Source organism: Molossus molossus, unplaced genomic scaffold (assembly GCF_014108415.1).
Source record: "Molossus molossus isolate mMolMol1 unplaced genomic scaffold, mMolMol1.p scaffold_m16_p_16, whole genome shotgun sequence".
NCBI classification, from domain to species: domain Eukaryota; kingdom Metazoa; phylum Chordata; class Mammalia; order Chiroptera; family Molossidae; genus Molossus; species Molossus molossus.
The window spans coordinates 25,435,143-25,451,172 of NW_023425351.1; the positions used below are offsets into that span (position 1 = coordinate 25,435,143).

The 16,030-nt window shown below is 38.9% G+C and overlaps 1 protein-coding gene across 1 annotated transcript in view; it reads left to right on the forward strand.

Moving 5' to 3' along the window:
* The first annotated feature begins 861 nt into the window (after positions 1 to 861).
* The window catches only part of CUNH8orf34 (chromosome unknown C8orf34 homolog), a 118,573-nt gene continuing 103,404 nt past the window's right edge, over positions 862 to 16,030 (forward strand). Inside the window, 3 exon segments of the mRNA XM_036264227.1 lie at positions 862 to 901; positions 904 to 976; positions 978 to 1,161. Of these exon segments, the coding sequence (XP_036120120.1) occupies positions 862 to 901; positions 904 to 976; positions 978 to 1,161 (297 nt within the window).

Genomic DNA, 16,030 nt, shown 5'->3' on the forward strand with positions numbered 1-16,030 from the left:
CTGTGTTTGTAAATCTTGAAACTTGAAAATCCCTCCGTGATAAGAAAGGTATTGGCTAAATTTGAGGAGATCATGTAGTATCTAGAGGAACATTAAGTGGAATAGGGTAGCATCTGAGATGTAGCTATATAATTAGACATAGACATAATTATATGTGGATTAGGAAGGCAAGCTTGGAAGGGAGGGCTGGCTCCCTTGTATCTCTTCTTCCTGTCAAAAGCTGAAGAGTTGCTCCCAACCCTTGGAAGTTTTCTGCTGGATTTCAGCCTGCAGTCACCCGGTTGACTTGCTCCAAGCGCAGCCAGATTTCCCAAAGGAAGGCAACTTCATTTTCATGGCAAACCCTCAGACCCACGTACCTTCTCACAACTCTGCCTTTCTCGGACCCTGAACCAGCGCGGGCAAAGCAGGAGGTGGCCAGGAGAAGCTCCGCAGGGGTGGGGGGTACGACCCCCTCGCAAACTGCATTTGCAGCTGCCAGAGTAGCCAACAAGCACCAGATTTATATGCACTTTGAAAGAAGCCCCTTCACCATTGGCTTTTTGAGCTGCGCTGTCGCTAGGGAGCTGCGGGCAGGGCGAGCACAGGCTGGGGAGAAGCCCGGTTGTTTGCTGCTGTAATCTGGGAGAGGGGCGCAGGCGTTCTGCACAGGGACGCTCACTCACGACTTCCAGCCTCACGGCCACTGTCTTCCAAGGGTGCCCCCCAGGTGCGGCTCTGGGCGGAGCAGCGGTCCCGGCTAGCCTCCGGCCCCCTGATCCCCGCTGCTGCCACCCAGAGGGTACAGGCACCGTGGCTCCAATTCCCCCAGCGCAGCGCTGCGCAGAGCCGCGGGGGCGGTGCAGCAGGAGAGCGAGATGAATGAGTCCCCCCCACCGCTCTGAGTTGTCTGAGTTGGTGGCACCGTGCAAGGTTTCAGGCTCTCGGTGCCCCACGCGGGACTCCTGGGGCTGCAGCCCACGCCCTCCGGTGGGCTGAACCTGCCACGCCGGGGGAGCCCAGCTCCTGTCCGGCCCCAGTCCAGGGAGAAGGCGGGTGGGCCCCCAGTGGAGGCGCGTTCTCCCCGCCCTCTGCCCGGCCCGCTGTCTCTCCATGGCGTCTTATCAGCAATCCCGGATCCAGGCTTACCTGGAGAAGAACAAGATCGGTCCCCTGTTTGAGGTAAGGAACTGTGGAGGACGGGGTGCCTAGACTAAAGCAGAACACCCTGGAGGGAAGGAGGGGTAGAGAACAAACGCGCAGGAGGGGCGCCCCTTGTCTCCAGGACACTGGTCTGGCCCTGTCCGGACCAGGTGTCTTGGAGCACAGCCGGGACTTCCCTCTTACCTGGGCGCAGACAGGTGAGCTAGGCAGGGCCCAGCCTCAGGCTGCCTGGGGAAGTTTGAGCCATCCCATTGTCCAGCACCTTGAAGTCACATGCCCAGGACCCTGACACACTGAGAAGGACGGTGCACACACACATACACAAACACACACACACGCTCATACACTAACGGGAATTCACTCTGCATTGTATATTGGATTTTTAAAGATGTGGGCAGTAGTAGAACCCAAAAAAGGTGGAAGAAGTGCTTAGCAGTGGAAGGAACACTGTTAACAGGGAGAAAGTGGAACAGGTAAGGAGTGGGCTTCAGGTAGGTGCAGGAGTGTTGAATGAAATTGTCAAACGGAGACGCTGACGTTGGTATCTGGATGAAAGGAGAGTTCTTTGCATTGCAGACCTTACCTGGTTGAAGGGGAGATAAGGGTGGAGAAAGGTTCTGGAAAAGCACACACATATTTATCTAAAGGAGATGTAGCTCCGTGCTGTGTTCTCTTGTCAAAAAAAATTGATGACAAAATACAGTAAGATGAAGGAAGAATGGGGGGACTGGAGAAAATAAGAATGGGAGACAGAAACCCTGCACAGGCCAGGTGTCCCACCAGGTGTCAGGGTGCGGGACAGATGCTGAGGCCCAGAGGGAGGAGCGCCCACTCTCCCTTCTCCAGGTTGAACCGCTCAGCTGGGCATCTGCCTGCAGAAGGGGGACTGTGGGTCCAGATACCCTGTCTAGCCCTCCTCCCCCAAGGAGTTGTGGCCATTTTTGGAGGTCACATGTCCCTGGCCTCTGAGTGAGGCTGGAGCACAGCAGGAGGACTAATGCAAACTAATGCCCCAACACAGAAAGGGAGAGGTGGACAAGGGCATGAGATCAGATAGGTCCTTTCTCTGCGCAGGATGGGTTTGAAATAACCAAGATTGCTAAGTCTTTAAGTTTTCCTGCCCAACCCTAACATACTGTCTTGAAAGACATGACCGTAGATTCTATAGAAACTCACTGTTGTGTTGCTGTAACGTCCTACGTTGTATGTCTTGATTCTTATTTCTGCTATAAGTGTTAGCAAAGGAAGTCCATATTCAAAAGCAAAGTAGAATTGCTGGAACTACTATATATTTTTTCTTTACCTTTAGTGAAATAATGGGAGACTGTAGGCATGGCCATATGTATATTTAAAAAAACAGAAGCATAAGAACCCTTTGTGGTACAGTGTAGTAATTGCATCAAAAGAAACATGAAATAAATAGATTTAGAGTGTTTCTGCTCTTTTAGAATATAAAGTAAAATTTACCACGGAGAATAACTGAATTGTTTTTAATAGATGCTGTTCTCATTTAACATATTTTAAAATTCTGAAGAGTCTCTCCAAGTGATAATAGAGTTTGGAATGTATGTAAACTTTCTACATTATTAGGAACTAAATCCAACTTGGTATTTATCAAGTCCTCATTAAAAAAAAATACTTAACTAGCATTGAGTTTTAAGTGATGTCAAAATTTTCTCATAAAACCATTAGACATCCTCCCTAAAAAAAACAAACAACAACAAAATTATATGCTTTGCATTTTATTGATTTCTTTGGTGACATATTGCATACATCTTCATATGCAGTGACGAGTAGTTTATTTTTAAGGATTGATGTGCACTTAAAATAATTGAAGGGAGAAAATGGATAAGAGAAAGCAGGTCCTCATACAATAATTTTGATCTTTATAGAGCTCAGTTTTGAGAGTAGAAATACACACACTTCACAAAATTGGACACTTTCACCAGCTTGTCTCTTTCATGCCAGAAAACCTCAGTAAAACAGGTGTAAGATGGATATTGTTGCTCTCACATTCTCCTCAATGTTCCCAGCGCTTTGGTCATTGGTTCTCACAACTGCACAGGAAACCAGAGGAGGAGCCAGGATTCTGAATTTAGTAAGAAGAGGCATACATGATTATTACATATTTAATTCCTGGACCATATTGTAAGAAACAGGGACATAAGCTAAAAATCTCCTTTTATCAATCACACATTGAATTGCTAGGTGTCTCCCAAGTTTTATTACCTGTGATTTTGTGTGTGTGCTGAGATACTGGAGTTGGTAACATAGGTTTACTTTAATTTTGAAAAAATACAAGACCTGATGTTATGTTCCCTTTATAGATTTTGTAAATTAGGAATGTTTTAAAAAATTTATTGGAGTGAGGCACCTTAAAGAGAGCATGTAAATGTTACTTAAAACAATAGCAAAGGTGCATGTGCTATTATTGAGAATACTTGTATAGTTTTTTCACCTGTACATCTTATTTACCTAGCTCTTAGTTTAGTTCTTTCTTAGTTTGTTTGTTTTAACATTTTTATCATTTGAGAAGCTTATAAAGTGCTGCACACAATATGGTGTTTCAAAAACTAAATTAAAATGAATCTTGTTTCTAGATGTTTCAGTAGTCTAAGTTCATACTACCTTTAAATGTAACTGAAGATATTTCGAGGCATTATAATACCATGCCTAGAAATCATTGCATTTGAGCCTTCGGTAATGCTATTTTAATCAAAGAATATGAAGTTGCAAAACGAAAATGCTAGTGATGAGTTACATTCTATAACGCTTTCATATTTTTGTAAGATATGACACCTTCAGTATTCTTTTGGCTTATTTAGTGCTGGCAGGTAGGGAAATCTGGGCATCAAGCTATAAGGAATGTTTGACACCGCTTCAATAAATTAGCACTACAATCCTATTTACTATAGATTTCCATACACAACTCCTTAACTGTGACATGGTTTGGCTCCCACCAAAGGGGAGTATTTTTGCAACAGACATAGGCAAGATGCATGGTGTAAACACAAAATTTATCTCAAACCCTAAGGCCAACACTGAAGAATCAAAGAATTTAGCAGTCAGAAATTCTGAAACTGAATAGTTAACTGGCTCATAGCTTTTTATTGGGATCAAGTGATTTATTTGGTTTATATTGTAAGCAGTTTAACTTAGTTTCCAAGAGACTGTATGATGAAGAACATCACAGTAAGTTGATTTTCAACATAAAGAAGTATACAATTATAGTTTTTCCCATTCCCATTAAATAAATAGAATAATTACTTGAAAATTATTGGTTATGAGGATGCTCAGGACAATCATATGTCTTAGTTCAGGCCAGAGCAGACTCACAAGAGTGTAAAATTCTAAACTTAAAAAGCAGAATAACAAGGTCTTCATAAAACCTTTATAGAATTTTTATTAAAGATGTGGCCAACCAAATTCATTACATTTCTCCATATGCTATCTGACCCACTCCAAGTAGAATGGAACCATTTGATCACCTTTTTTTGTTTGGCTCAAAGGGCCTCTATCCACATGGTTTGAATTTGTGCTGGTTTGGCACATGTTGTGAGATGGATTCATGTCATGTGTGTAGTCACCCATCACCTGCATGATTCACACCCTTACTGCTGCACAAGTCGCTTTTCTCAGGTATTTTGCCCCACACTTTCCAGCCACATCTGCAACCCTGAAATCCAGTTGGCCTGGAGAGTATGAGATAGTTACCTGGCAGGATCAGGAGGTGTGTTACGTATGAGACAGGGGAATGTTGAGGAAATAAGTAAATTTATTGAAAACCATGCAAACCAGCTCTCTCACTGATGGAGATAGGAGTCACAAATATAAAAAGGAAAGGTAGAATGAACCTTGTGGTATTTTAATGAAATTGGAGGTACTGATGTGATCTCATGACTTTCAAAAATAAAAATAGATATAGATATAATAGAAATAAGTATAGATTTGTGTGTGTAATGTAAACATAAATGTACACATTTATTTTCTTATTTTTTCTTGCTATGAAGGCCTTGGAATGGCAATGCTCCAGGAGGAGTGAGCACACTTTGTGACCAGATTTTGGGTTATAAATACCATTTTTGTTCATTGGAACCAGGTATCCTTGGAGACATGGTTGATTACAGCTTTGGGGCTGGGAAAGTACTAGATGAACCTGGAAAATCTTATGCCATAATGTAAGGAAGTGGACAAAGAAAAATAGGTACATGTCAAAAGAACATAGAAGTCAGCTCGGAGAAGCTCCTATTAACTAAATCTGGGACAATTTAAGAATCAAAATAAAAATAATGATAGTACAGATTATCTTACTGTATAAAATAGGAATATTTTATTGCACAGTGATAATAAGATACATGAATGTATTCAATTTATAGGGAAAAGAGAAAACTTTATCATATAGTAGAATGCCAATTAACAAAAATAGAAGGGACGATAGAATTAGAAAATCATTACTGGGCAACTCTCTTCTTAATAATTCAGGCAAAAAAACATTAATTGATGCTAAAACAAAAGGGTGAAAAGTGGATGAGGAATGAGATGTTACATCTCATTCTAGTATCTTGTCATCTCTATCTAGCATCTAGATCATCTCAAGTATCTTTTCACACAATAGTTTTAATTACAGAAAGGAAAGGGAACTTTATAGTGAAGAAATCTGGCAGACACTAAGTTACTTAAATGATAGAACAAACCAATATCCTGTGACCCCTGATAGGATGCAGTTAAAACAATGTGGCATTGCTTCTGTAATGTTTCTGCCAATCATGAATGACCTGAATTGAATAATGAGAAAATATTCGATAAACTCGATGGGGACATTCTATTTTCCTGGAGTCTTAAAAAATGTTGAGGTGGTGAAAGTCAAGAGAGATCTCAGACTGAAAAGACATGACAACTAAGTGTAAAATATGATCCTAGAGCTGATACTTTTGCTTTGAAGAACATTATTGGTAAAGTTAGCAAAGTTTGAATGGGGTCTCTGGGTGAATGATATATGGAATGTTTGTGTTGTTCATGTACTTTTTCTGTAAGTTTAAAATTATTTCAAAATAAAAAAAGTATTAAAAATGAAAAAGAACATCTAGGAAGTGAGTATTTACAAATTTGTTCACCCATTGGGTTTCTTTAAACATTAAATTATGTAAATATAGTTACAAATTCTGTTAATGGTTTATACATGAAGACCAATAAATAATAAGCTAAAATTATGAGTACAGAAAATTTTAAATTTTGGTTAAGTAAGCATATGCATTTTCTCTTTCCCCTTTCAAAATTTTATTGAAATATCAGCAAAAATATTAAACAATAGATGATTAAGAGTGCTAAAACCCAAGAAAGGGTACTGAGGCAGAGAATTCGTTTATTCTTTATGAACAGAACATCTTTATTATGAGTGGTGGCATCTCTTTGGCACTTCTCTGTGGTCAAGTGACAGTCAATGATGTGTAGAAATGTTGTGTGGAATTTCCTGGAAGTTGCCTTAAAATGTATGGACTTGAATGGGATATGCTCCTCATATGTCCTCACTCCTTCCTGCTGTCTAGAATGCCCTTTCGTGATTCCTCCTTTCTACACTTTCTTGCTTTCATTCTCAGGCAACTACTGAAGTTTTTGTCACTGTGGATTAGTTTTTCTTTTCTAGAGTCTCCTATGCACTTATACTTGTTATTAGATCTTTTTTTTATTCAACATAATTATTTTGTATTCATTTGTTATATCATGTACCATCAGTTTATTTCTTTTTATTGTTGAGTAGTATTTTGTATGAATTTATACTTTTATTTCTCTTGAATATATACCTAAAGTAGAATGTCTGGATCATATGGTAGACATGTATGTTCAACTTTTTAAGGCATTAGCCACTAATTTTGAAAAGTGGATGTACAATTTCACATTCCTACCAACAGAATTCCATTTGTTCTACGTTCTCAACAACACATGGGTATCACCTGTGTTATTTTTAATAATAGCCGTCCTTACTGATATGTGTGGTATCTCATTAGGGTTATATTTTACATATCTCTGATGCCTGATGCCACTGATCATTTTTCCACATGGTTATTTGCCTTCCAAATATCTTTGGTAAAGTGTCTGTTCAAATATTTTGCCTGTTTTTAATGGGGTTATTTGTATTTTTGTTTTTGAATTTTAAGAGTTTTTTTTTTTTTTTAATAAATCGTAGATACTGTGTATTTTCATATGAATTTTAGAATCATTTTTCAATTTTCACAGAAAAATACCTGCTGGGAATGTAACTGGAATTTTGTTTAATCTATCTATGCAATTAGACAAAATTAAGATCTTAGCAATTTTAAGTCTGTGTAGAAAATTTGAGGGATGTACAGAAAAAAGGTATAGGAACTAATAATTGTGTTTATCAGGGTTTTAGATACAAGTTCAATCTACAAAACTTAATTCTATATTTCTGTTCAACCAAATAACCATAGGAATTAAAATAGAAAATATACCTTTATAATGCCATCAAAAATATGAAATACTTGGAAAACATTTTTTAAAAAGAAAAATAATATCTGTATACTGAAAACTATAAAACACTTCTCAGAGAGTTTTAAGACAACCTGAATAAATGAAGACATATTACCTTGTTTGTAGATAGCACAAAACAATATTGTTAAGAGGTGGAATGACTAACACTACCTCACTTCAATGATCATTAAATGTGTAATAAGTGAAATATAGTACAATATTGCTGTAAAATAGAAAATTAGATATATGGAAAATATTGAGTTCAGAAATCTAAACCCATGCATATATGGTCAATTGAGTAGAAAAATGGTAATCATTGCCACTAATAGATATAAGAAAAATTTTAAAAAAACTTCAATTTTTAAAGAGAACATAGGACATAATTTTTTCTCACCTTGAGTTTGGCAAATATCTCTTAAATATAACACAAATATTATAAAATATAAAGGAAAAAATCAAGAAACTGGCTTACTTAAAATTAAACTTTTGCTCTTCAAAAGGCATCTTTAAGAAAATAAAAAGGCAAACCACAGACTTGGAGAAATCACTTTGAAAATATGTATCTGACAAAGGACTTGCATCTATGGTGGACAACATCCTTGCTTGGCTGGAGTCAGAGAAAGCCCAATTCAGAGCCAGTGTCATTGCTGGGCAGCTCTCCTTATCTCCACTGGTTGCTGGTGGGAGTGGGCTTCTTGTGATTTGATGAGAAAAATAATCTTCTGAGACTTGCACAGAAGAATGAGTGGCTTTTATTTGTGTGGATTTAAATCCCTGAGTTTCCAAGGTCCCATTTCCCTTCCTTCCACTAAGGAAGAAGTTCTATCTTGCTTTTAGCAGAGCTAGGATTAAAGCGGTTGCCCAGTGTTTCCATTCCATGTTAGGGCACAACCCAGTTAAGCACCAGACTAGCTTAGTTTATATTTTCAGCTGCAGCCAATTAGTCCATTGTGTGTGGGGTCCCCATGGCTGTGGACCATTATGGCCTGTATGGACTCTGATGAATGTGAGGGAGCCACAAGAAAACCAAGAGTCAAGGGCACATGTTTCTTTGTTTGGAGGGTTACGTGTCCCCAAATTTTCACAGGTTTGCAGGGGCTCCACCATCTCTAGCCAATCCATGGTTCCCTAGACAAAATTGATAGGCAAGTACCTTACCTATGTCACCCCAACTTCACTGCACATTGCCCATATTCCCCTTTGTCCAGTCCCTTCCCCCAGTGATCTGCAAGGAATGGACCAATGGTTCTCTGGGGAGTGTAAAGTTGCAGCTTCCTGGTGAAGCTGCCTAGGTCCCCATGCTCATAATGTCTGGTCTTCCTTTTGCTCCTTTTCTATTATTAATAGCTAGATAATTATAACTGTATCACCAGGACTTCCATTTCTGCTGGCCAGTAACAAGGGCTCCCTCCATGGCATCAGTAGCGGTCACGTGGGATCCTGTACCTCCCACCCCTAGAAGCAATGAGTTATTTCTCACCCTCCCCATTGGGTCATGTCTGAAGTGGCCTAGAAAAGAGTCAGGACTTTCTCTACCATCCAGTGACAAAAAGGCCACCCCTGTCACGATATTCACGCCAAGATACATCAGAATTAAACTTCTGAAAACAAAGACAAGACATATTTTGAAAGCAGCCACAGAAATGCAAATATATATACATATACACACATACATATGAGTGTGTGTGTGTGTGTGTGTGTGTGTGCATTTGAATTACAACATATTTCTCATTAAACCCATGGAGATCAGATGGAAGTGGCACAGCATTTTTTCAGTGCTGAAAAAAAGAACCCGTAATTTCTTATTCAGAGAAAATATCCTTCAGAAATGGAGGGGAAATCAACAGAATTATTGCCAACCAGCCTACCCTTTAAGTGTGTTAAACGGAATTCTCTAAATAGTAAGGAAATGATTAAAAGTAGGAACTTTAGAATATTAGGAAGGAAGAAAGAAACATGGAAAAAGCAAATCTATGAGTAAATATAAAACATTTCCTTCTCTTTAGTTTTCTAAATTATGTTTTATTGTTGAAATTAAAATTATAACAATTTCAGGTGTGGTATTAAATGTGAATAGAAGAAGTATTTAAGACAATTGTGTTATATGCAGGGAAGAAGAATAAGGGGCACAAAGATGGTAAGGTTTCTATACTTCACTTGAACTGGTAAAATGATGACACCTGTAGACAAATTGTGTATGTATAATGTAATACCTAGGGCAACCACTAAAAAATATGCAGAGGTGCCTTCCAAAACTATAAACAAGTCAATATAGAATTCTTAAAAATGTTCAGGTAATTCACAGGAATAGGAAAAAGAAAAGCAAAAACAGAGAACACAGAAAACAAGAAATAACGTGACAGACTTTAGCCCAAATATATTAATAATTACATTAAGTACAAATGGTCTAAATATACTAATTAAAAGACTGAGATAGAGTGGGTTAGAAATCATGATGCAACTCTGTACTGTCTCTAAAACTCTCACTTCTAATACAAAGATATAAAAAAGCTAAAAGTGAAACAATGGAAAAAAATATGCAAACATCAAAAGAAAGCAGGAGTGACCATGTTAATGTCAGATAAAGTAGACTTGAGAGGATAGAAGTTGTCCAGGGACAGGAATTGTTAACCTGGAATAATGGAAAGGTCAAGCCACCAAGATAAAGTCATCCTAAGTGTGGGTGTACTGAACAACAGAGTGGCAAAATCTGTGAAGCAGAGTCTAATAGAACTAAAGAGAGAAATAGGCAAGTCTACAACTATAGTTGGAGACTTACAACCCCTCTTTGACAGTTGATGGCACAGCTAGACATACAATCAGAAATACTATAGATGAACTCAACAGCATATCAGCCAAGAGGACCTAATAAACATTTGTAGACCACTCCATGTAACAACAGCAGACTGCACATTCTTTTTAAGTGGCATAAAATGTATACAAAGACCATTCCCTGAGCCACAGAACAACCCTCAGTTGACATCATACAAGGTGTTTTCTCCATTACAGTGTAATAAAACTAGAAATCAATAACAAAGAAAACAGAAAAATTTCCAAAACATTGGGAAAATATACAACACATTTCTAAGTAATCTACTGGTCAAAGAAGAAATATCAGGAAAATTTTAAAAATATATCAAACAACAAATAGGAAGATGTAACATATCAAAATATCAAAGACACAGTTCAAGCAGTGCTGAGAAGGAATCTTACAGCATTTAGATACATATGTTTAAAAAGTGTCTGGGCCAGGTGGTGTGGCTCCATGGCTAAGCATCCACCCATCCACCAAGAGGTCTCCGGTTCCATTACCGGTCAGGGCACATGCCCAGGTTGTGGGCCTGATCCCCATTGGGGGGACATGCAGGAGGCGGCCAATTGATGTTCTCTCTCATGGATGTTTCTATCTCTCTCTCCCTCTCCCTTCCTTTCTCTCTAAAATTTAATAAATGAAAAAATATTAAAAAATAAATAAATAAAAGTGGCTGTCTGAATAGGGTCTCTACCCTGATTTCTATGCCTTTTCTCCATGCCCTTTCTACAGTGAAATAGGTGTTAGTATCAGTAATCTACTCACAGTAGGTATTTGTTCATATATTATTTCATGTCTTGTATCTAAAGATAGATCTGAAGCTCTTGAAGGTTATAAAGCTGAGTAGATATCTGTTGAATTAAAAAAGCATTGACTTGTATATATTTTTTTTCAAGGAAAAAAAATCCATTGAAGATAGAATCAGCTAGCAAATAGCATCTCTCTCTTTTTTTAAAATCCTCACCCAAGGATATACCTATTGATTTGAGAGAGAGAGAGAGGTCAATCTGAGAGAGAACATCAATTGGTTTCCTTCCGTATGTGCTCTGAACAGAGATCAAACCAGTAACCCAGGTATGTGACCTGAGAGTGGATTGAACACCTCACCTTTTGGTGTACCAGATGACACTCCAACCAACTGAGCCACATCAGCCAGGATAGCGTCTTAATATTTATTTCTTTAAAACCTAGCAAAATATCTCCCATCTTATGAATTAGTCTTTACATACAGTGAATAACTTTTAATTATGTACTTAAGTGAATTAATCTAATTTAATTCACTTTCAGCTATTTTTTTTTCTCTTTTTAATATCTGCTGTCTGGAGAGGGCTTGATAAATGAATTCACAGCACTGTGCAAGGCTCAATGTCTAATGCCTAACTCCCAAGTGCCTTTGCATTTAATGTAGACAAAGCTGCATGACACAGTTACATGGAATGAGTCTTTGGTGATAACTCCAGCTTAGTCTTCATTTACTGTCTGCTTGTCCCTGAGCAAGTTACTTGATCCTCGTGAATATCCATGTCCTCATCTGTGTAATAATTCCTAAGGGGTATTTTATGAGGAACGTGTGTTATAAAGTCTGAAGAACCCAAGTGCCTGCCGCTTGGTGAACACCCAATCAGTTCTGGCTGCCATCACGTTACATTCTACTACTGTTTCTTTATTCTGTTGATGTTAATGACCCAGTGACAGACTATGTGGAGAGATGCTTTTGAAAATTGGCCTTTTAGCATTTTGAGAATCGAACAAACTCAGAGTGTGCATCTGCTTTTTTAGGTTGTAGCTCTGTTATCTTTGAAAAAACATTGCAGGGAACGTAGAAAGGGGAGCAGCACTTAGCAGAGTATTAGCAATTGCATATGTAGGGTGTGTGTATGTGTGTGTGTGTGTGTGTGTGTGTGTGTGTTGGTGGGGGTGGGGGAGGCATTGCTTTTTGCTGTATCTCAACATTGATGATATACTTTGGCAAAATTTGGAAACATTATATAAAACTAAAAAACAACCCAGAATATCTTTTATTATTTCAGACACAATCCTCACTCCCCATCACTCTCTCTAATAAATTTTTCATTGTGTTTCTTCACATACCTATTGTCATTTGATATTATTTCATTGAATTTTGAAAAACATTCAGTTTGTGTTCTCTATTCCACTTGAATATTACTCCCTAAAGGCAGATATTTGGTCAGTTTAACTGCTTACATCTTCATGCATAGAACATGTCTGGTACATAGTAGTTGTTGATACATATATGAATGAAGAAGACAAGAAGCTGCCTAATAGCTGCCTGTGTCTCGGGACCTTTGCAGGACCTGTTTTCTCTGCTTGAAAGTTCCCCCCAAACCCTCACATGGCTGGCTCCTCTTGCCATTCAGATCTCAAGTTAAACCTCTCATCAGAGGGGCCCTCACGGACAACTCACTCTGAGCAGCTTCTCTGGGAGCCTCCATCCTGCCACACTCCTTTATTTCCACCACAGCTCTCTTCGGTCACTAACAAGTCTTTATCTGTTCATTCAGTATTTGGCTCCTTCCATAACATAACCTCCGCTGGGAAGGGGGCTTGGTCATCCTTGCTCTTTGCCGTATCTCCATGTTGTTCAGAAGCCCATTTCCTGCAATGGGCTATTCTTTTCTATTCCTCTTACTTAACATTTTTCTAAAAGGTTGAAATCAACTTTTCCCCAGATGGGATATTATGGAGCCATTAATAATGTAGAAAAGATAAATTCCACATTATACAGGTGTGGGCAGAAGTAGGTTACAGTTGTATTACAAATAATGCGATCATTAAAAAATAATAATACAAGAATAAACTTTGTGTTTCATGTACTCATAACTGTAAACCTACTTTTTGCCCTCCCCTGTATATGCAATATTGTTACAACCGTGTAAAATATACAAAAACAATGGCAAATAAGAAAGGTTCATAGCTTTTATATGGGGTAACAGGTTAATGGGCTGTTTTTGCTCCCAGAACCCATTCTGTTTCCCATTCTCTGTATTACTGCTCTATTGCTTTTAGATGATTTGGTCTTCTGGAGGCCCCTACTGACTCGCACATGACTAGTATATTTGCATATTGATACTGAATTTCTTGTTAAAAAATCTTAGTGGGCATTTTTGGCTGAGGCTGAGGCTGAGAAGAAACCCCTGACTGAGTAGACGAGACCGGAAGCGGCGATGATGAGAGGCCAGAGAGAGTGGAAGTGGGCCTCGGGGGAGGTGGGAAGGAAACGAGTCAAAAATTCCAAATACAACCTACTGTCACTTTATATACCCCCACTTTTTAAACCCTCTTTTAAAGAGCTGAACCACCCCCCCCCAAATTGTGGCCTTTACATACGACTTCACAAGACTCGTCCTCTGCCTTGGCTCTTCAAGGGACACTCAGGAATCACTGCCCAAAGTTTGAAGAGACATGAGGTGGCCTCAGGGAGGCACTGACAGCATTACAAAGAAACACAGTGTATCTCGTCTGGACACGTCGAAGGCCGGGCTGGAATGTGCAGTACAATCAACGTATCGACAGCTGTCTACATGGCATCGCCTATTCCAGAAATATTTTTGAGTGGCTACTGTTCAAAAGCCTTTCCGTGTAGGTTATCTCATAGGAACCTCAAACTCAAAATGACTAAAAGGAAGCCAAAGCAACATAAGATGTTCCACTCTCCTTACCTTTTTATTTCAGCTACGGTTTAATAGTTCTCCCCAAGACCCAGATAGCTTTCTAACCTTCCTTTCCTTAAACAAATATACCTCGTAAATTATCAAATCCTTTCAATTTATTCTTTGAAATGCCCTCTGCATCACTTCTTGCTCTTATCATCATTGCCAATTTAATCCTGGCAACAATACAACTCCATCAGGTTGTCCCACTCTGATCCGTTCTACAGGTGGCTGACAAATTAACTGTTTCAAACAATGACATTTATCATGTCATTTCCCTGCTAAAAAAGTAAATATATACTGTTTCTCCATTTACTGGGGCCATGCTTCTTAAACAAGAGCATGCATTCATTGTGACAGATGCTAACTATGGACAAAATGCAAGGTTCATGTAAATTATTTTCCCCCGTGAGATAGTTTAATCATTGAATGGGGCTAAAGGAAGGACATGATTAAATTATAGCAGGTAGGTCACAGTGGTTTTGCATGGATTAGTGACAGAATTGCCAGACTAGCTGTTCACTATTACCACTTTGCACACCTCATCATTTTATTGATTTTCTTAACAAGCTACTGGATGAAGGAGAAGTAAACATCCAAGTGTCCTAGTTTTTGAGACTTGGAATATCTCAGAGTTTTAGATACTGTAATTTTGGCTATTGGTTTCATTTTGGATGATATACCAAAAAATGTAAATGTCAAAACTAATCCAACATTAGTGAATTTTCATGCTAGCATTTTATCACGTTTGGCTTTGCCTCCAGTCATCTGGGAGGATGAATTCACAGTCCTGGACCACCGAGGACGCAAAGCTTCTGCAACACTGAATTATGGGATGAATTCTAAGCTAGGGTGACATTCAAGGTTGTCTCAAATCTGCTCAAGCATAATTTTCATTGTCCCCACACAATTCCTTCAGTGTAGCCAGCTTAGCTTGTCCAATTTTGCCAAAACATATAATGTCAAATCTTTGCTTGATATTCTTTCTACATGGAATATTTCTCCTTTCTTCAATAATGTTTTGGACTAGGTTCCTTGAGAAATACACTCAGAGATGGAGATTTGCATGTATGTTCATAGGATCAGGACCTTGAAGAGAGTGAGGGAAGAGTGAGTAGAGGAAGAAGTTGAGTGATGAGGCAGTTACAATAGGGTCCTCAGCCAATCACACAGGCAGGATCACCTGGGGAGCTCTGGAATGGGGGAATGCCCTGAAGGTTGTTCCAATGGAAGCATGGTAGTCCAGCCTTTGTACTCTAGTGGTTAGAAGCAGGCTCCTTCCAGAGAAAGACTGTGACCTTGGGTGAAGCAGCTGCCTTCTGTGGAAGGACAGTTCTGGAGGAGGCTTCAGGAACGAGCCTTCAAACGCCAACATTTCTGGCAGCTCTCAGGATGAGTTGTTTCTGAAGGAAGAACCTGGGCACAAATCCCAGTATCTACTACATTCCCCCATCCAAACCACCAACCACTTATTAAGGGATAGTTTGTGTTTTGCTTTTTTAATTAAATATTTTTTGCCTATTCTAGCTTCCCCAGATTTTCTGTTTCTGTGAACTCCTGTTGCACTGTGGGGCCGAGCCACTCATTTTTGTGGTTAACCACGTTGTTACTTAACTACTTTCTGAGTTATGGCTTGTCTTTCTAACTATATTGTTGTCTTTCCCCCTACCATTTCTTCAAGGATCTATCTTGTACTATAGGCATCATAAGAATTTAACTGAATACTTGTTGATTGAATAAATGCATATAAAACAGCATGCTCTATAGAAATACAAAATAATCTTTGCTTTATTCCCAAAGCAGGCTAAACTTTCTGCTATTTCTAAGCCTGACAATGAAAAATACACAAAGGCCTCAAAGAAGTTTAAAAGATGATCCACAGAAGTAAAAATGATTAAAATCTGTGGTTGGTTTT